The sequence below is a fragment of the Sylvia atricapilla genome, chromosome 13 (genome assembly GCF_009819655.1).
Source record: "Sylvia atricapilla isolate bSylAtr1 chromosome 13, bSylAtr1.pri, whole genome shotgun sequence".
Taxonomy (NCBI): domain Eukaryota; kingdom Metazoa; phylum Chordata; class Aves; order Passeriformes; family Sylviidae; genus Sylvia; species Sylvia atricapilla.
Genome location: NC_089152.1, coordinates 17,000,652 through 17,022,985, shown reverse-complemented (window position 1 = coordinate 17,022,985; position 22,334 = coordinate 17,000,652). Strand labels below are relative to the sequence as shown.

The 22,334-nt window shown below is 44.3% G+C and overlaps 1 protein-coding gene across 3 annotated transcripts in view; it reads right to left on the bottom strand.

Annotated features, from left to right (window-relative positions):
* Positions 1-22,334, bottom strand: part of ZNF592 (zinc finger protein 592) — a 35,914-nt gene that overhangs the window by 10,809 nt on the left and 2,771 nt on the right. For all 3 annotated transcript variants that reach the window (XM_066328607.1, XM_066328608.1, XM_066328609.1), the window contains exons 2-4: positions 18,972-21,292; positions 5,197-5,375; positions 700-876 (exon numbers count right to left, since the gene is read on the bottom strand). In XM_066328607.1, the coding sequence (XP_066184704.1) occupies positions 700-876; positions 5,197-5,375; positions 18,972-21,284 (2,669 nt within the window). In that variant the 5' untranslated portion in view covers positions 21,285-21,292. The remainder of the gene's footprint in view (positions 1-699; positions 877-5,196; positions 5,376-18,971; positions 21,293-22,334) is intronic.

Genomic DNA, 22,334 nt, shown 5'->3' with positions numbered 1-22,334 from the left:
GATGGACTTCTGAGGAGGGCTGAGCTCTCCATGTATTGTCAACACACACCCACGTGGGCAACTGAACCAGTAACTCAGCTGGGAAGAACATCAAAATGCCTCAGGCACATACCACAGCTTGCTAAAAATAAGTTTACTTCTATGCATATGCATAACACTGTGTGTGTGTGAGCACAGACAGATGGGAGCAAACACAAAGCATACCAGCCAGCTACACACTGTTTTCAATCCCACCTTTCCATAGTTCCTCCCTTAAAGCACAGATTTTTGGCACTAGCTCAAGCCTTGGAGGAAAAAGCTACAGAGTGGAAAAATCAGGAGGCTTCTCTAGAGTGATTTTTGGGGGTAACACTGCCTGGGACAACTCTCCTCTTCCCTTCAAGTGCCAGATGCAGCAGTTGCCCTGGAGCCATCTACCAAGAGGTGCCACTGAGGGTCCTGCTGGACAAAGAGGTGACAATTAAGTTCCTTTTATGGATGTTTAGCTCTTGCCTGACCAAACTCCTCTCTTCCTACCCAAGAGACTGTGCTTGTACCAAGGCATGCTCTGGTTTGGAACAGACCCCTGCTGGCAGACAAAGCAGCAGATCATCTTATACAAGGACAGAAACCAAAAATAGAAAAATAAACTGTGAGGGAAAGGGGGAATCCTGGAACCACCCAGTGAAGGAGAAGAAGAGATAAAGCCAAAACACTTACTGAGTAGTCTTGTGAGGCTCTGCTGGGTGCTGGCTGGCCACGTGAGCCATGGTGCTGTCAGCAGACTTGAAGGCCTTCGGGCAAAAAGAACACTTGTGGAAGACTTCGCAGTGTTTCTCGTGGATGTGCACTTTGAGCATGGCCAGGGTCATGAAGACAACTCCACAATGGATGCACCTGGAGAGGAATGACAAAGAGCTGAGTTACAGCCACAGCACCACTTCCATCACACCCATGGATTGGCACAGGTGGAAGGACCAGGCTCTGGTGGGTCCTTCATTTGAGCAGATAAATCTCTTCTATATTAATGTGGAAGAGTCAAGGAGGAATATGATACAGGAATTCCGGCCAGAACTCATAGCTAAATGTTAGCAACAAGCAAACAAGATCTATAAAAGAAACCTTCAGAGACTAAAACAATCCAAAAAAGAATAAAGATGTGTCTCAACAGAATGTCAGCTCTGTACCCATGAAAGCCAATTCTAGCACAGGCACAAGTGAAAGACTGAAGTAGAATTACTTGATGAGATATCCCTGTGGCAAAAAGCAGCACAAATACCAATTAGTCCCCAGTACAAAACAAAGAGAAAGAATATCCAGTTGGAAATATTCAGCAATGGCTACTCCACTGTGCTCCAGAAAATCACAACAGCAAAGATACTGAAAACAGCAACAGAAACACCCAATAAACTGAAAAAGCTCATTAAAATCATTAAGATAGAGGTGCTGCCTAGAAAGTGCTTGTCTGGAAGGGCTGGCTGGGTGCTCAGGTAAGAGAGAGGGAGAAGCAGAAAAGTATTCTCAACAGCTGAAAACAAGGCCAAGAGAGCAGAGCCACCCTGCTGTCCCCAGCCTGCCTCTCCTCCAGACACACACCTGGGACAGGTCTCGCCTAATATTCCCACAAGATGGCAACAATCAGCAGCCTTACTACATTTAACTTCAACACTCCTCCCCAGATCTGCCTGCTGTGCTCTGAGAGATGCCACACTCCGACTTACAAGGGCATGTGAGGATGCAGCCATGTGTCCTCACCTGCCTCGAGCACAGCAGCTGCAGGGTTTGCCATCCCATAGGAGGACCTCTGCTAATATGGGACCAGAACAGCCTCTCCCAAAAGACAACTCCTGTCATTCCATCAAAATGACACCAGTGGAACTCTGCTTAAGCCAGCACTGCATGTGCAGATGTTAGAGCAGGGCCTGGCAATGCAAGGGCCAACCTCGTATTCGTGGGACGTTGGAAATGCACCAGGGATAACCTCACCTTAAAAAGAGGTTTTCCCTTTTTTTCTCTCCTTTCCCTGGGGGCTGTGTCTGCCCACAGCGCTGTTTGGGGCCATGTGCTCAGTGCTGCCACGGCACTGCTGGCACAGATGGACCCCAGCTATCGTGCACTGGAACAACTCCAAGCTTGTATCAAAAACAAACAAGCTGCTGGAATATCCTTCCCTCCGAACCAGCCTCCCAACAGCGTTTAGGAAACAAGCCCAGGCTTTGAAGTTGCACTTCAAAAGATCATTAGGCAGAAGCCAGCCTGAAGGAGCCAAACCCTCTCCCCCAGACTTTTAAGAAAACACAGAATTGCTGTTGCCTTAAATTTCAAGAGGGAAGCAGTGAAGCTGGTGTCACCTTTGGGGAAGCATTAAGACATTCTGCTGGAGTAGTTCTGCCTTCAAGCCTGATCCTCAACCACATGAGGCAGGGGGAGAGAGACTTTCTAGTACAGTAACACCAGGAACCACATTGTTATGGAAGAATAAATACCCCAAGTATAAATGGAAGAACAGATACTAATCCTGGCAGTAAGGAATGACTGGTACATCCAGGAATTTCCAACAGGCTTCCTCCACAAATACTCCCTTGAACTAAAAAGAGATGGTTCTGCCTGATGCTTGATTTTGGGAAGTACTTCATTAAGAATGAGGAATTAAACAAGCACCAACTCAGGGTCAAACGATCACAGGTTAATTTAATTTACAGTAAATGGAAGTCTAAACAACAGCCACACTGTAATTAAGAATCCCAGTGCCAGAAGGACAAGGTCTGATAAACTAATTAGCTGAACGAAGTGGATGAAGGATGTCAAGGGGCTTGCCATGTAATTCCTGCAAATTGCAAATCCTGCTATCATCCCCACCACTGTTGGATCCCTCAGGGCAGGGAGGGTTGGCTGGAAGTTTTGGAAAGCATTCTGTAAGAGGAGATAACAGCTACAAGATGTTGTCTTAACCCTCTGAACGCTTCCTAGGCCATCACCTTCCAGCCCCTCAATTCTCCAAACGGCACAAGCAGAAAAATGAGTCCCAAACGGGTGGAGACAGTTGAAAGGGGCTTGGAAAAAGTGGAGAAGGTGACCCTTGGAGCCAAGAAGAAAGGAGCATTAAGGACAATCTTGTTGAGTATCATTTTTAATTGGAGAAAACCATTCTCATTTTCAGTGCAATCACTAGCTGTGACTCAACTCCAAATGTTGTAGGGCACACAACCATACCCCAAATTTAATTGAAAGCATAAGGGTACGAGCAGAAAAGGAGACAGAATAAGGACTTATTGTAAAACCAAACCCAAACCTATGCTCCAGAAATTCAAGAAAAACAAGGACGTAAAGAGAAGCAGTGAATGTCAAGCTGATCCTTGGAGGGATTAAAAGAATTCCTCAGCTTTTCAGCTCTGCAAGTAAGAAATGTGAAAGAAAAGAATGAAGTCGCTCCGTGACTACAGGGCAGATGCCACAGATTATCTAGATATGGTTCTGCAACCAGTATTTATCTCTTCTGTTTTCAACAATGTCAGTGACATCAGCCCTGCAGCAGAGACAGGCAGGATAACAAGGACAGCACAGCCAGACCTGTCTGGTGGACTCAGCTTTCACAGATGAGCCTCAGTAGATGTGAACTAGAGGAGAAGTTAAAGAAATTCAGCTTTTAGAGTAGCTGGGTAAAGCTAAAAAATCCGTAAGTATAATTTGTGAGCTTTGCCTTTATTTAGATCTTCATTAATGTCCCTGGCAGAGAGAGGAGGTATCTGCTAACAACATCTGTAGTCAGATGGAAGCTCTTGTTGATAGATTCCCAGGTGCCACTCAAGTCCCAAGAACTGCACCAAACCCAAGTTCATTTTCTGACATCTCCATTCCCGTTTTTTCCATCTCAGGGAAAACATTTCTTCCTCCAGCTTTCCTCCTTCCCAGATAAACTCATTTTCAAACAACCCCAGTGTCAAAGCCATTTGATATGTGATGGAATTAATTCTTTGTTGTGGGCTGGGTCTCCTCAAATCAGATCCCACATTAAAAAAAACTTATCTGCATATAATTAAACTCAGAATCAGTTTGTTATGTGTCTCTTGTCTTTACAGTTGAAAGAAAAAGCCCTTGAAAACCTCAGTGTGATTCAGACCAAACCACACAGCAGAGCTTCCTGAATTTGCAGACATCTTAAAAGAACATCTCCATGAGCAGAAATTGCCCTGTTTGTTTGAAATCTCAAGAGTAATGGCAACCAAGAGAAAAAACAGAACTTTAAGGAAACATCACGTGTTAAGAGCTGTGCTACAGCTCGGGTAACCTAAACATGCCAAGGAGGGAAGGCTTGCAGGGAAAAGAAATGTCTTACTACAGCAAGCTGTTTAGTTGGAGAAAAGATATTGTACCACATCTAGAACCTTAGGAGCCTTCTCCACTGTCTCAGCTCATGAGAAATGTTTGGAGAGTTGCAGGGGCATAGAAGGAAATAATCTATGCCCTTCTCATAAAGGCACACATTCTCAGCCCATTACAACTGACATAAATATAAATTCAAGCCTTAAGGAGATTTAAAGGATTAAGATCTGCAATCTTTTTGCTGTAAGTATCAATCCTGAGACATCCAGCTGCAACATGAATTCAATACAAGAGCTTTTCAGCTCAAAGATGCAACAAAATAATGTCTGCTCTCAGAAACCTCCCTTAAATCCAGTTAGTAATTATTTCCCATTTCAAATGTGTTTTGTCATGCAGAAAACCATGCCAGGCTCCAGCTACATCCACTTTCATTTCTGCTGTAAGTAAGACACAGTTCACAGGCACAGAATGTTTTGGGTTGGTTGAAAAGGCTTAAAACTCATCCCACTCACGCCCTGCCAAGAGCAGGGACATCTCCCATTATACCAGGTTGCTCCAAGCCCTGTTCAACCTGGCCTTGAACACTTTCAGGGATGGGTGTCCTGGTTTCAGATGGGACAGAGTTAACTTCTTCTCAGTAGCTGCAGCAGTGCTGTGTTTTGGATTCAGAATGAGAATAACATTGATAACACACTGATGTTTTGGTTTTTTGCTAAGTTGTGTTTATCTCAAGTCAAGGACCTGTTTTTGTGTCTCCTGCTCCGCCAGTGAGAAGGCACACAAAACAAACTGGGAGGGAGCACAGCCAGGACAGAGACAGCCACAACCTCACAAGCACAACCCAACTGCAGAGGTGTAAATCCCAGCTTCCCAGGGAGCCTGAGCTGCACACACCTGAAGCCAACCTTGCGGGAGTAGTGCAGGCAGTTCTCCTTGACGTGGGTCTGGAAGTAGGCGGAGCGGCACACGGCCCCGCACTCGGGGCAGCAGTACGGGGACTTGTGAGCATGGATCCTCTGGTGGGCACAGAAACTGCACTGGTTGGGCAGCATCATCTGGCACACTTGACAGGTCTGATGGAAGAAAGGTCACATTGGTTAGTTATTCTCTGCTTGGGGTTTTTTTCCCCCTCCCAAATTCACCCTAGAAAATTTTCAGGTTTAAGGGAAGCACAGGCATATTCCTCTAACAGCAGCACCACAATGCTCTTTAACTAGTCTCCTTATCATCTTTTCCCAATATGTTCCACAGTTAACCATTCCAAATAAAAGTTCCATATTTAAACCACATCTTCTATGGTTTATTTTATTTATTTTTTTCCCCATAAAAAGAAAAGCAAACTCTTTCTTCTTAGCTCCGATGACGTTCTGAATGCTCAGCACTTTCATTTCCTGACTTAAGGAGAGCACTTTTCTCAACAAGCACCCACCCCACACCAAAACATCACAAAAAAGCAGGAAAATTATAGCCCAACTCCAAACACCTGCTGCTGAAGGCAATCCTGATGCACCTTTCCCATCAAAACCACTGCCATGTCTCTTGCAAAATTTCTTAGTATCAGATGAAATTTTAACTTTCCAAGACCACAGACTTTGTGTTTCCCTTACAGGAACTTCCTGATGACTAGAAATAATGCAAAGTCTCTTTCTCTCCTGTTTCATCCTTAACGAAATCGATTTTTACCCACATGCTTACTATCAAAACCTCTTTGCAGAAGCATCCTTTATTTGACCTGTAAAGTTTTTATGTGAATGTATCATCCCAGTTTCAACAGCTGTCAAACCACTGCTCCCTTTCACAGATGTCTCAACTCTCTGTACTCCTTCAAAGCCCAGGAGCAGCTATTCATCCTCTGTAGGATGCACATTACTGGATGCTTGAGCAGGAGCAGAGCTGGAGCAGATCCCAGCCCACTCTGAGCCCTCCAGGAGCAAAAACTCTTTTCTGATATTTATAATCCTACGCACAATCACTCTTCTGACTTAAGAATGAACAAGAGCACACAGCTAATTATGGATTATCAAATCAAGTAATTTAACTAAATAACTTCTGTGGACTTCACTGCTGGCAGCCAGGGTAGAAACATGGGACAGAAGAGGTCCTAAATCTGACAAAAAAATAGAATAAAATTTATGGCAAATCTCCTTTTCTGTATCATTGCTATTTCCTGCAGCACTTCTGTGATGTTCCACTACATAACATCCATCAGGGAACTGTAAAAACACCTGCAGGTAAGAGAAACCATCACTTACAATGAAATGCAAAGCTATGACAAATTTGAAAAGTTCATGAGGTGGAAGGGAATAAAAAATTAGGCACTCAAAAGTGAAAACTGCAGAAATTGCCAAATACATGAAAAGCTTCAGATGTGATCTGTGATGGGCTGCAACTTAAGTTTAGAGGAGAAACGATTTCTCCAGGAAGGAGAGAAATGAGTGGAAAAACCACGTGGCAGGACCCCCATGTACAAACCCACAGAGAATTAAAGGAAACTCAAGAGCATTTCAAATGCTGCAGAAGTTCCCTAATTTCAGCAAAGAAAAACAGTGCAAATGGGCCGTGGGAATGGGAAATGCCCCCAGGATCTCTCTGCAAGGAGCTGAGCACGACCTTTAATTCTCCAATGCACTCTCAAATCCCCAAGTAAGAGCTACAAGAAGTAAGTAATAGGCAATAAATTAATAGTAAATAAGAGCCGTAATTAATAAGTAAGTAATAAGTAAAAGCAGTTGTATTGTGGTTAAGACATTTTTTTCTAACTGGCTTGAGATTTGCAATGGAAAATTTATCTCCCTGGCTTTGTTAAAATGGGATTCTTCTTGCTGTGATCTCAACTAGTATGCAAGGCAGAGTCAGCACAACCACAAGCTGAAAGCACCTTTGCCCTAGTAACTCAGTGAGAAACACTCTCTCCAGATCCTGCCTTGTCAAAGCCAATTTAGTTTTGATTTTAAGTCAGTTTGAGGCTCACCTCTTCCTCCCCCTCATGTCATACCCACTGCTCTCAAAATCAATCAGCACATGTTTGAAAACCCGAATTTTCACCACTCGGTTTCTTGTGCTGCATCTAAAATATGCCAAACCCACTCAGTATTGGATGAGCTCCACACCTGGGCACTGCTGCCTGGGGATGTCAGAGCAGCAGCTAGCTCCTGTCACCTCCTGTGTTATGTGAAGGGCTCCACAGGGACCAAAACCATGCTAACACACAGCAGAAAAGTTTGGGGACTGTGAGCACGATTGTGGTTATCTACTTTAGCCCTGGCAGAAAGCCTGCCAGAAAGCGTGGACACATGATACAGGAATAAAAAGCGAGACTCGGTGAGGATAAGGCTAAATTAATTCATTGCTCCTGCAGACACCATGGAAGGAGCTGGAAGGATTCCCATACTGCCACCACACATCACAGCAGGGACAGAAACCAGGCCAAGCCTCCAAATTCTGACTGTCACAAAGAAGAGAGATGACACACAAGGATAAACAAGTAAGAACAAGGAAACTCTCATCCTTCAGTTGCATTTCTTCTGGACTTGGGAAAAGTCAATGCAGCTTCTCCCTTCTGGTCACATGGAATAATCTGGGCTCTCCAGAGGAGTCAACAACCACAAGGGTGAGGAAGATCTGAACTGCAACGAGTCAGGCTACCTGGATTTCCAAACAGCTTTGCAACATCCTTCACTACAGGATTTTAAGGAAACTAAGATACCACCACAAAAGAGAAGGAGTTTGCTCGGATAAATAAGTGGTTAGAAGAAAAAAATAAGCAGTCCTTTGACAAAGCAAGGTCCTCAGGAAGTTCTGCTGGCATTTGGGCTCTTCAAAATGACCTCAAAGCATCTGGGAAAGTTAAACAGCAAAGACTGATGATCATAACCCAGTAACTCAGTATGTTACAGATAAGGGCTGACCACGAGGGCTGGCTGCAAAAAGAACATGCAGGGCTGAGGGTAATAAAATGAACCAAGCAAGGAGCATACTAGAGCTGAGGAAGGTTCTAGCAAGAGAAAAAAAATACGTAACTGGTATCTTCCTGCTCACACTCATCCTTTTCTCAACACCTGCAGAAGACACGAGGCCAGACATCCTGCCCAGGAGGATTACAGGAAGTTGGTTCTGCTCTTCCCTTTTGTACCAGGAGCTGCAGCACTTGTCAGGAGCCAACGTGCAGCCACACTGGGCTCCCCACCAAACACTTCATCTTGGACAGGGAGTGGTTCTTCCTTTTGCAACTCTTCTGCTTCATATGAGAAATTATAACTTGGTTCCAGATGTCACATTTTTATCTCTCTCCTAGTTTTCCATGACTTTTCAAAGAAGTCTGGCAGCAATTTGAGACAGTCATTAGTCAGTTATTTCTAAAACATGTTACCAGGACAGGATTGAGTTGTGTAATGTCTGTGTTTTTCATATACTCCCATAGCCTATGCTTTAATCAAGAGTTATTTATTACAAATTTTCTTTAATTCTGGTTTGCCTGCCACATTTCATTTGGGCTTTTCTTCCACAAGTCACATTCACACACAGACAAATGCTCAGAAGCTCAGCCGTTTTGGAATACTTGAGCTGATTCCCATTTTTACTTATTAGCTTCTTCAAAAGGGGGAAAAAATTAAATATTCACAGAGATACAGTGCAGATTGAACAAACACACTACTCAAGAAAAGTTTGTCTGTTGAACCCAACCCTGTGGTCAGAGAGGTGTTTGAAAATCAGGGCATTTATAGTAACACACGGTTTTGCCCCAGACAATGCCTGTGGAAAGGGAACTGGCATGAGCAAAGAAACATTCCAGCAGTTTTAGTCTCTTTGCCTTTCCAGAGCTAAGTGATGGTGAAGAAATCATCATCTACTTAAGAGCTGCCCCCAGACCAAAAGGGTCTACCTTGACATGATCATCGTGGAGCTACAGTTAAAAACCTTTAGGCACCAACCCTATGGCATGGAACCAGGCCTAGGAAAAAGATTCATAAGCCAAATTCTCTCTCAAAAAAAAAAAAAAATTACTAAGGACTCAAAGTTAAACAATCATAGGGGAACAGAAATTGTATTTGCAAACTGTTAATATTTTAAAGAATGCTTGCCCATAACATATTCAAATCAAAATTTACCAGCAGCGCCCTAAAGCCCCAGTTCTTCCCAAATCCAGCCTTTTGCAAGGTATAATTTTTCTGCTTCAGGCAGAGCTGCAGGGGCAGCCAAGGGACCACAGAGATTAGCAGGATCCTCTTGCCATAAAAAAAATAGTGACCAATTACTACTTAAAGTTAACCTTTAACTTCTCAGTAGCTCTCCCTTAGTGCCTGGCTGGGATCAATGCCAGCAACCTGTATCCCTCAGCAGGGATGCTTTGACTGCAGTGGTGCTATGTGCTGACACACCTACATCTCTGCCCCCCTGTGCTCCCCTTCCTGCATCCCTCTGGGATGACTGTTTGTGGGCCACGTTACAGTCAAGCTCCAGATGCTTGGAGGGTTATTTTTTCTTATTTCAGGTTACAGCACTGCTACAGAAGGTTTTACCAAACGTGAGGAGAAGCGGCAGGCAGAGAACTGAATCTGCTGTCGCTGTGATAACTGAACTATACTCCTTCCCAGGTTCTCTCTAAATGAACATGCATCATTGCATTTACATGTTCAATGCATGGGTGAAAAACATCCCCTTCAACAGAAACTCAAGATTATTCATTTCAAGAAGAAAAATCTAAAACCCTCATGTAGAGATTTTATTCTATTTAACCATACCCAAGCACAACAGCTATTGTTATTTCCCTAATTATAGCTGCCTATTTTGTCAGCCTAAGGAGCCAATGCCTCTGAGTGAGCCTGCCTGACCTTCAGCCAAAGGACATGATCACAAGACACCCTTCAATCCCAAACTTCTCCCATCCATTCTCTCTTCTACCTTCAGCTCACCCCCCCCTCATGTCAATTCATCCTCAGTCTCATTGTTGCATCCCACCTCCTGTCATCGACCTTTTGTATCCTTGAACCTCACTAACTCTTCAACGCTCCCAAATCCAGTGTCCTTCCTCAGACCTGCAGCAAGACCAACTCCTACACACGTCTCAGTCATCCCAACACACCAGAATGTTTAAGCTGCAGGCTTCAGTAAGGTGCTCCAGTAAAAACTTATCTCTGGAAACTAAGGCTGTTAAATAAACACAAAATGCATTTTTTGTACATGGAAAAATCCCTGGTTAAAGCATCAGTGTAAATCTAGAAAGTCGACAGCTTAGAGAAACAAAGTGGAATTGCAATGGAAAAATCCACTAGCATCACAGATCTTAGACAATATTGCATCAAATCAGCTTACTTCTGAATTTGCGAAATCTGTAACTCTTTTCTCTTTATGATCTCAGCTGTCATTTCAAGAATTTCAGTTTCCACATCTTTTCTTTTGACCCACTTTACCAGATTTATGTGGCAAGGTTTTGGTTGGGAGGGGCTGTGGGGGTGGCCTCTGTGAGAAGACACCAAAAGCTGCCCCCATGTCAGACACAGAGCTCTGTGATGGACCTGTCACTGGCCAAGACTGAGCCCTTGAGCAGCTCCTTTGGGATAACAGGTTAGGAAAAGGTAAAAAATGCTGTGCAGCACCTGGGAAAGAGGAGTGAGAAGATGTGAAACAGCCCAGATGCCAGAGCAGGCTCCCCTGCACACTGTCATGAATCCATGGTGACACAGGTTGTCCCCTTTTAATCCAAGGAGGATCACACTGGATGTGCCCTGAAGGACACTGCAGCCCATGGAGAGAGCCCTTGCTGGAGCAGGTTTTCTGGCAGGATCTGTGACTCCATGGGAAGCCCACGTTCTTCCAGCCTGTTCCTGAAGGACTGCACCCCACGCAAAGGACCCATCCCAGAGCAGATCCTGAAGAACTTGCAGGACTCATGATGAAGCTGTTCATGACAGACTGTCTCCCACAGGAAGGACCCCATGAAGGAGCAGGGAAGAGTGTGAGGAGGAAGGCTGGGTGGGCATTTGGTTCCAACTAGAAATCTGAACTCCCACTTGCTAAAATGATCACGTAGTGTATTAACTGAGTTTTCACATCCACACTTTCTAGTCACCAGTGTGATCCCATATGCTACATGGGACATGTCTCTTTTCTTACAGCGGTGATGTTAAAGCCTCTACTCTTTCACCCTGCAGGGTTGATTCCTGCCTATCCATGATCACCTCACAGCCTCTCACCTCTGCCTTTTTCTTCTCACCTTGCACCCCAATTTATCTTTCTGGCCTGTCCTTCCCAGAGAGGCAGTGTCCCTCCACACTCACAGCACTCCAGTCATGCAACACATCTCTTTCCTGTGATGCTAACACAACCAGAGTCCTGTACACAGATCATAGAATGGTCTGGGCTGAATGGGACCTTGAAGCTCATCTCATTCCACCCCCTACCATGGGCAGGACACTTTGCACAAGACCAGGTTGCTTCAAGCCCTGTCCAGCCTGGCCTTGAACACCTTCAGGGATGCAGCAGTCTAGATCTTCTCTGGATTGGAGATTGTGTTTATTGCCCGTGGTGTTTGCATCAGCTTCAGACACTTCAGAGAGCACCTTCTCCTCACAGCAGGACTGAGCAGACCATCACCACTACCTGGGCTCTCATTCCCCTGCCTGTCACCCCCAGAGCTCTCCAGTCACAACTCCAGGTTGCCTGGGACAGCATCATAGGTGCCCAGCTGGAAGAAGAATGCAGGAGCAAGGTGAAAGCATACTGGAGAACTTCCTTTTAGTGCCAGCAGACACACCAGCTTCCCAGCCTCATTTCCATCCTACCCAGGACAAGCTCCCTGACTCCAGTTGTCCCCTCCTCCTCACTCTCAGCCCTGGCCCCCAGTTCACAGCCCTGCTCCTTATCCTCTTCCCTCCAGCTGCTCTCAGTCCTCTGGGGGCTGCAGGACCACCAGGGCCGGGCATGGGTCAGTGGGGAAGGAGGAGAGGGTGGGATTCTTGCCTCATGGGTGCCTCAATGGATTTAAGCGGACCATGGAGCCACACCCTGGCTTTTCTTCCTCTCCAGCCTCTCCTCATCCTGATGTTCTGGTTTGCCTTGGGTGCAGGCTCTGCTACCCTGCCACTTTGTCTTCAGTCCCAGCAATCCCTGCCCGGAGCTCCGTTTCCCCAATATGCTTCCATCATAACATCTTCCAACCCTTTGCTCCTACAAAATCCACAGGGAAAAATTCCATATAAAACAAAATCCATCCTCGCTAGTATCTAAGGACTGCATTAATCACTCTTGTTTTGGGACAGGGAGAAAACAGTGTTTTATGGGGCCAAGAGAATTTTTTGCTGATTTTCAACCCTCTTGTTTTCTAAATTAAAACATGAACTTGGAGGGGGGAAGGAAGAGAAAAATAGGAAAAATACAGCTGCTGTCTTTCTTATTTTACTGCTGGGAAATTATCAGGGCAGCATGTGGTTCTACTAGCTCCTGGCAAGTTTTATCCAATAAATTATAAAGCATTGATTTAAGAGAGGGAAGGAAGAAGAACAAGAAAAGGCAGCAATAAAATTGCTTTTAAATTACTCATGTAGGTGGTACATAAACAGGACCCATCACAACTCATTGAAAAATTCTTATTGGACAAAGAAACCCAGAAAAGAACAAAAAAAAAAGTAAGGAGAACAAAAGGTTCAAGAAAATTCAGAGGTCCCGAGTTTATATTTTGTACTTTATTCAAGTTGTTAAGCTACCTTGGTGGATTTTGGGTGGTCAAGTCAAATAAGAAAGGAAAAGAAAAAAAGGATGAAATATCTCTGGTTACCAGTAGATAGACAATTATGCCTGAGAGGGTTAGGAAGTACTTTTAATTCTTGCATATGTTATTGTGCACTGGTCTGTCTTTACCAAGAAAGCAAATAAGCTCTGTCTCAAAACCAGTTTGTGTCTTTTGTTCCGTTACTTCTGCTGCAAAGCTCTTCCAGAATTCATTCCCCTGATGATTACAGACTGTCCTCTGATTTTCTATGTAAATCTATTTCAGTCTGTTCTTGCATCATTATTGCCCCTAAATTTAAAAGCTCTTTTCTACAAAGATCGTATCAGATACAGGATGAGAGTGGATACAGAGGACACTGTAACGGAAAGCACATCCTAAATGCAGGCACCAGGAGCTGCATGGGCTTTGTTCCTCTCCTGTAATTTGAGCCCTGAAAACTGTTGGATGCTGATGAATTGCCCAGAGCAATTCCTGTGAGTACAGGAAGTACTTCTTGTGGGCAGATTTAGTTTCTGGTGGGGGAAAAAAGTGTACTATACTCCATACTCACCTTAATCCTTTGTCTGCTTCAATGGTGAAGGAGACCCACCCTCATTTACCAGGCCTTTTCCAAGCTAAACTCATAAAGGGGTTTTAATTTCCCCTTAAGAGATCATATTTCCATTTCTGGCCATTCTTCCCTCACTTACTCCAGTCTATCCTGATAAACAAAACAATACACTCCTCTCCAGCTCGGTTATTTCTAACAAGAAGGGAGCATTATCACAGCCCTGGCTGGTGCTGCAGATTGACTTAAATCTCCTGCACAATTGTGTCACTTCAGTCATTCAAAGACTTCTCAAGACCAAAAATCCTGCCTTTGGTTTCTTTTCATGCCACTCCTACTCGGTCTTCAAGTTCATCTAGATCCTCCTGTTAAATATCCCTCACTTTCCAATGACTGCTTACTTGATTAGTTTGGTTCAGCAAATTTTTTAACACAGTCATCCTCCAAGGTCTCCTTAACACAATTATTAACTCCACAGATACCCAAAACAGTCCCTGAGGAGACTCATAAAAACCTGATCCCTGTTGCAATTATTTCTGGGAGTTTACCTGATTCTGCTCCAACCTCACAATCCAACTTCTCCAGTATATCCATTCTTCATGCAGTAGTCTAAAACCATCTCAATGAACATCAAGGAGATGAGGATAAACTCATTTCTCTATTCCAAAAATAAAGATTAATTTGGCATAAACTACATCTACTTAAATATCCTTCCCCCCATTGCCCCCCAAAACCTTGCTCTATAATACACCACTCCATCAGATAAAACAGATCTGAAGTTACATGAAACATCTGGTACCATCTCTTCAGCATCTGGACAAGTATAATGCCTACATAGAGAACAGCTTCTGGTTTGAACAAATTCAACCTACCAGCAATTCAAATTCCCATACTGCTTCCTTCTTGCAATTCAGCCATGGAAAAGCAGCACACAAGTCCCATTGAGCAATTTGATTCACAAACTTGTAAAAATTGCAGAATTGGCCTCACTAGTTGCAAAAAAAATGCAAAGTCACTCTGATCCATTAAGATGATCCGTTCAAAACATACATCTAATAAATCCAGTCCTTTATGTTTTTGAAGTGGATTATTCAAGCCTGTAGCCTCCCTGCAAGCCATGGAGATCCCATCCCACCACGGTATTCAGCTGGGAGGAACTGCCTTCATCCTACACATATTCTGCACCAAAATAAACCCTGCCTACTCTGAGCAACTGCAATCATGTACATGTCTAAAAATACAACATTAAGGTCAAGCTCTCCATCATTTTTTTAAAGGTCTTTCCTTTAGAAAACCACAGCACCTTCTCAACCACATCATCATCACCCTCTCTTCCTCCCACTTGCTCCAAATCTCCTCCTTTCCCTGCTGTCCAGACCACATCCCTATCTTTCTTTCTTCCTGCAACAGAACTGTGACCCAGCCATGCCATTCACATTTTGGCCACACCTAGGAAAGTAATTTACCCATTATCCATCCTATTTATGTGGGATTTACCCACAGCCATGTAGGAATGTAGCATCATGTATTTCCCAAGCCATCACCTGGAAGAAAGAGAAAACACAACAATCCCCTTTCAAGCAGCTCTGGGAAACCTGAAAATGTCAGAGTAATTCACAAAGTCATGGTAAGAAATTCCAATTAAAGTCAAAAGTCTTAAGTATCAACACAGGGTAAGTTCTGTCATGGAGCAGAGCCAGCTTAGGCTCTTCCCCCTCTCCAATCCAATCATTCCTGCCTCTTATCACAGGGTGCTCGTCCTTCAGCTTCTGAGTAACTGAAAACATCATACCGAAAAATAAGTCTTTTTCCTGCTATTTCTTTTCTCCATCAACCCTGTTGGATTAGCCCTTCCTTCTTAGCAAAGTGTCACACCAAAGCCACGTCCAAAACAGTTTTGATTTAAAAGCACCATAACTGAGCACTTCAAAGCCTGTTTGGTTTCACAAGTTTGGTTTTACATTGGATGTGCATCCAGATTTGGTGTCATTTAACAGAGAAGCTTCCAAGAACACGGATCAGGAATCACCTGGCTCATTTTCCACAGGTCTGCACCTTGTAGTACGAACCCAGGTGCTGCAGATAAATTGTTTTTACCCTTCTCCTTCAGCTGAAGTTGCTCTTTTCATTAAACATTCATCTACCCTTTCCAAGCATCCTCATTTTTAAGGGACAATCTGGTACCAAACATTTGAATAGTCACAGTTTAAAAGCTTTTGGCCATAATACAAAAGGCACCTGCCTCTGCTACTTCTTGAAGCTCCTCAGAAGGGATAAATGAAGCCATGTCTTTATGTGGAAAGCATCAGTACTTCCTAGTTTCTCAGTGAGGCACAGCAAAGAGTTTGTACCTGAATTTTGAGATGGAATAAGGAATTAAAAAATACAAAAAATTTCGAAATTATCAGAGGGCAGGTTTTTGCTCTCTTTAAGAAAGACGATTGTACCCCATACCACCACCTCTAAACCAGCATTTCAACACAGTGAGATAGACATCAGGTATGGAGGAAGAAATACACAGTATGCAGTTTTTTGTTCACAAAAACTGCACAGAATTATGATAAAACTTTAGATCATTAGTATTTTGAAATCTAGGGATGTGGTTCATAGCCAAGTTTGCCCACAACAATTCATACTACTTGTGCATCTTGACAGATTGTCCCACCACAGCAGTGTGCTGTGGATCAAGCGTGACAACTGGTGTGGACTGTGGTTTTAATTAAATGTACCAGGATGTAAATCAACACCTTCTGCCCTGTGGACATAGTGGTTTTGAACCACTACCAGGGCATTAAAATATGTTCACTACAGGCCATCAATGCCCTCCTCAGCAACGCAATTTCAGAGAATCAGAGAATCCCAGACTGGTTTGGGTTGGAAGGGACCTTGAAGACAATCTTGTTCCACCCCTGCCATGGACAGGGGCACCTTCCACCAGACCAGGTTGTTCTAAGCCCATCCAACCTTACCTTGAACATTATGGGGATGGAGCAGCCACAGCTCCTATGGGCATTCCATGCCAGGGCCTCACTCCATCACAGGGAAGAATTTCTCTACACCCAATTTCTACCAGTGCACCAAAAAAAACAAGTGTCTTGGCACAACTCTGCAGATGGAAACCAGAATTTTTAAACATTTCTACCACGTAAGAAAAGTTTACAAAATCAGTCACTTGATCCTCTCCTGCTTATACCAAAATTTCTTTTTTTTCTGACTAAAACAGAAAGAACAACCCCAGGAATTAACTTAATGCAAGGCAACAGATATTGTCTCGGAAAGGGGTGGCCATGTTCTCCTGTTCCAGGAGTTTATGACACACATTCCAACAGCTTCACCTATGACCTTCTCACACCATGATTAGTAGTATTACATTAATTAATACCCTATATACAAAGCCTTCAGCTTCTCAGATCTGGATACTGCTGGGAGCTACACTGTATTATCTACATGAGACACATGATATGAAGGTCATCCATCCTTTTTCCCTTGGCCAGCTCAGAGAATCAGGGACCCCTATGAGACCACTGAATTCCACCCATCTTTTACCTCTCAGCCCAGTGACACCAAACACCTGGGATCTGGTAAAAGGCAGTGGGATGGTTTCCATCAGCTACTGCTAAATCCAGACACACAATTACAGGCATGGGGCACAAATGCTTATTTCCTTTAGAAATGTAGTAACTTTATTGAAACAGATGTTCTGGGAACAGCATGGAACACCACTGGGCAGCCTGGAGGATAGCAGATATAGTGGAAAAGGACTCTCAGAGCAGTGCATGCATCTTGTGGAGTGTAAGCATGGGAAGATCTAACAGGGAGGAACTGGTTTCAGAAGCTCAAAAGTAGCCTCTTTTTCCAGTGCTTCTCTTCAGAAAAATACCACAAAAATAATCTCACATCTAGCAGAATTACTTGAAATGAGAGGCGTAAACTCTATTCTTGGTTAAGTTACAGAATAAATTATTTGATTACAAGCTAAAAATACTTACTATCACACATTCTTTTCCTCTTTAAGGAGCCCTTGAATTGATAATCCCACAACAGAAATAGGAAGTACATTTTTAATGCCACTGATTAACATTTTAGCTCACTTTGGTGCACTCACTGTATCCCTTCTCCTGGAAGTTTTAATGCCAGACTGCTGACATTTCCTAAAAAAGCATTATAGTTGAAAAATAAGTTCAGGTGTTGACAGAGTGCAGTGCTCACTGACCTGCCTCAGGCAAGAAACCTGATTACATGGTCACACTGATCCCTTTTGGCCTTGCCATTTTTTACGACATCAAAACCATTCAGCCGTAATCAATTTTTTTTGGTGGCTGATCAGTTTAAGATAACAAAGCATCTAAATGGGACCACAGCAACCTCAATACTCCTGCAAGCCATTCAAGTGGCACAGGGAGGCTCTGGAGAGTGCAGGTGCTCTGACAACCACAGCAGAGATGTGGTCATCTTCCCAAAAGATGACATGGAGTCCTGGTTTTTGCAGCCCTTGCATTGGGAGCCAGCTCTTCTGGCAGACACACCGACCTGGAAAACTTTCACCTCATCCAAAGAGATAAGGAGAAAGGAGGCCTCCTCCTCCTCAACTGCTGGTTGGTTAGCACTTAAACAAGACTGATCATGTCTGCCAAAGTAAAAGCCATAAACAAAGCGTATGGTCCTGGTACACAGCAACAATCATTTTTCCTTCACCAGGAGAAACCTAAGCTGGAGTTTAATTTAAGGGGATTCCAACCAGGTCCATAAAGGTGCTGGAGGCCTGAGCAGGGCAGCAGAGGAGGAAGGCAAGAAGCCACTAACAAGACTCTTGAACCCTGCTATGCAATCATGGCACCCACTCACCCTGTACCACCCAAAGGGCAGAAGCAGCCAGAACCAGCCTTTCACCCCACATACCACAGCAGGCCTGTCCAACACACAGCTGACCACACCAACAGAAACAGTAACACCTGATGCACAACGCCTTACACAGAACGTTCTGGCACCAGTTCCAGGAAAGGCAACATTAAACTGTGTCAGATGTCCTCCAGCCACGCTTACAGCACAAAAACCTGATTCAGGTAACGCTCCACTGATCTTCCCCTACAGCTCTTTTGCACTCCTCATCCAAGCAATCTTTCATCTCCATCACCTTTCTTTGATACTCGTGGATCTCCATAGTCTCCTTATTGTGCTCTTTATACTGGCAAAGGGTAGAAAGAAGGCAAGCAAACAACACTAAACATCTCTTCACGCGCACCCGTCAGGGCTCATGTGCATCCCAAATCCTCCCCATAAGCAGTTTTTTAGGCAAAGCAACTCATTTGCCACCACGATGCCTACTTCTCCCCTTGAGGACAATCTCTTTAAACTCGGAGAGATTTAACTAATAACATTAAAATGATGACTTACCAGTCTCTCATTATCTTCTGAGGTTCTCTGGTAATGAGCTGCTAAAGAAGTGTAATCCTGCTCCTGCTTGTTACACTCCAAACACTTAAGTCCATGACGGATTAGCCTCTGTGGGTCCGTGTAGAGAGGCAAGGCTGGCTGAGCATTCGCAGAAATCCCTACCCCACCTCCTGAAGCAGCACTGGACTTAGGTGGAGGAGAGGACGAGAGCAAAGTCTGAGGAGCTGGAGAGACTGAAGAGCTTGTAGGAGAAGGTGAAAACATTTGGTCTACGGAAATCGGTTTCATGAGCAGCTGAGAACACTGCATGATAAATCCTTTGCTCTTATGATCTCGTGCATGTTTAAGCAAGCTACACTTATTAAAAAAAAGGAGCATAGTTGAACACTGAGTGCACATGACTTCGATGTGAACGCTTCGCCTACTATAGTGTTGAGTCAGGCTTTTCTCTAAGGCAAATGAGTCCCCACATTCCAGGCAACAGTACCCAGAGGCAGGTAAATTAATACTAGTGTCAGGCGGGGGGCTAAGGTTTGGAGTATATATCGGCACTGGATTGGCACTGTGTAGCACTTTCTGGAATGCCTCCATGACAATGGGAGCAGCTTTCTTGACTTGGTGCACCAGTGGCACTGACATCTGTGTCACCTGAGGCTGGTTTCGCCTCTGTGCCGACGTCTTCGCTGTAACAGAAGCAGCAACGCTGTGGGGGACCAAGTTGAGATTTGCCAAGTGCACAGCTTTGGGAAGAAGGCTGGAGGTGGTCGTGTTGGATGGCTGTGTCCCAGTACCCTGCTGCTGCCTCTTGACCCCCACTTTTATGGCGCCGCCGCCGCAGTTTGGCAGTGGAGATAAGGACACGGTACATGTGCTGTTTGCAATATCCATTTTCATACTGTCTGAGTAAGGACTCATTGCATTTGACAGCTGGATAGCCACAGCAGCCCCGTTTTTGGTTGAATTCCTGCCAGCCTCACTTTCTATAACTGCACTAGTGTCAGGGGATGGGAAAGATTTGATAAAATCATCGGCAGAAGAGGTTTCGGCAGGTGACTCTTCTGAAAATTTGACCAACTCATCATTTTCTGGCAAAATTCTAGTTACAGTCCTTTTAATTTCACCGGAAGATGTCTTGATAGTCTTTATTCTAACTTTGGGAATAGCTGGTGGAGAGCCAGCTGCCATGGAAGGGGAGCCTTTCCCACTGCTGTCGCTGCACACGCTCCGAGGACTCTCAGGCTGCTTGCCAGCTTTCCTCACCACCTCCAAGGGGCTTCGGGGACTCTTTGGCGACTTGGGCATTTTTGGACTTCCCTTCATCCCATCTTTAAAAGGACCAGGTTCCTTGGTAAAATTTGGCTGATCGCTTTTTGGAACACACACAACCTTTTTGGCCTGAAGAGCTACTAATGCTGCCACACAGGATGACAACTTGGAATGAGCTGGCTTTAGCCTCTGCCGAGGTGGTATTGATGAAGACACGTTTAGCTCAGACACAGATCCCTTGCCATCTCCTAAATTATTGTGAGGGAGGTCTCCAAACACCAAGCCTTCTCCAAGAAAGCTGTTGGTATCTAACAAGTCCTTGCTTGACTCTGCAAACCTGTCCACTGTTCTGTCTTGTTCTCTCCTGCTCATTTCCAGCCGATTCTCTGGCTGGCAGTGGATTTCCATCTTCTGTTCCTTTTTACAATACTGATCAAACATGCTTAACTCAGGCTCTGGCACCTTCCTAAGATGATCTAGGACTGAAGCCCCTGTTGGTACATATATTGAAGGTGGTGGAAAATAGGGAGTTTGGGCATGTTTGGGTTTATCTCCAATACTGTTCTCTTTGAATGTATCTTCTGGTTCAGGGCTGGAAATGGGGCTAAACTGACTAAATGTTGGCAAAGGCTCTGACTTGGACTCGTCCAATTTATCAGAGTAACCTCTCGAGCTGTCACCATTAATAAAAGTTGACTCAAACTTGCCATAATTATGGACTAAAGCATGAGCCTCAGCTGGCAGATCAGAGCCACGAAAGCCATTGTGTAACAGACCAGTTCCAAGGTGATTGCCCTCCTTTTCTGCCTCAAAAGACTCCTGACGACTTGTGTTCTTCACTATCACGCTCACAACCGGCGCATCAGAGGAAGGCAGAGAGTGGGATAAGGACACGTTCTCATCGATGCACATTCCTGATGACTTCAGGTGATTCTCACTCTCCTCCCCAGCTGATGGAATGGTCTCCTTAGCATCGAGACTAGTTGGATCAGGGATGTCAAAAGCGGCCAAGAGGTCATCAAAGTCGGGGGTTTTCATGTCCCCCATGATGAAAGCTACAATCGAAAGCACAAAAAATACTTTGTCAAGTATATTTCCCCCATGGACAAACCTTTTAAGACTCATGTGCATCAACATCTTCTGTGACAAAAATGAGAGTTGCCTAAAGCCCGTGATGTGGGCAGAGCTGCTCCTCAGAGGTGCTTCAAGCAGCATGGTGAGAGACAGCAAACATGCCCTCACCCCAGGATCCCAGAGAACAGAGCTGGTACAGGCATGACCTTTGAAACTACACCAAGCTCATGCAGGTTTTTCAACCTGTCAGGTGCATCAATAATCCAAAACCAGCCAATCTCATGAGCCTCAACAAAAGGTTGTGAAGTGCATTAGCAGAGGGTTTTTTGGTTTTTTTTTGTTTGGCTGGGATTTTTGTAGAGCCAAAAGGCAGCAATCAATGCTGCCTTCTCAACAGATTGTCACTTGGAAGAACTCACTCCTTCCTCAAGGAAGAAAGGCAGGGGCAAACAGGTGGCCCTAGAGACACAGACATGAAAAGTGAGAGGACTTCCTACTCTGAGCAATTTAAATAAGAAAAGTCTTCAGTAAATACTTCAATACAACAGTTCCAAGAAGGGCTATTTGAAACAAGGCAATCCTTAATCAGGATGTGAAGTAAAAACCGCCCAAGGATAGAATAAAGAACTATAGCCAAATCATAAGAAGAAATTGTGTTCCCAGCCAGCTCTTTCTTTCTAAGCTCTTCAGAAAGGATGTGGGGACTTGGAACACTCAACACAGCAACCTACGACAGGAATAATCAAGCTCTGGTGAGATGCATGAAAACTGACAGAATTACTAGAACATGTGTGTTCACTACTGTCAGGGATACTGGATACCAAAATATTTTCAAGTTGGTACAATACAGAGACTTCACAAACGTTTAATGAGTCATTCTTTGAATATATTTTATTTAAACCCCAAATTTATGTGAACTGGTGCATGCTGTACACAGGGGAGGGAAAAAAAAAAAAAAAAGTGTCAATAGAACTAGCAGGGAACCAGTTCCTGCTTGGCAAGGAGCATCTACAGGCAAGGTAA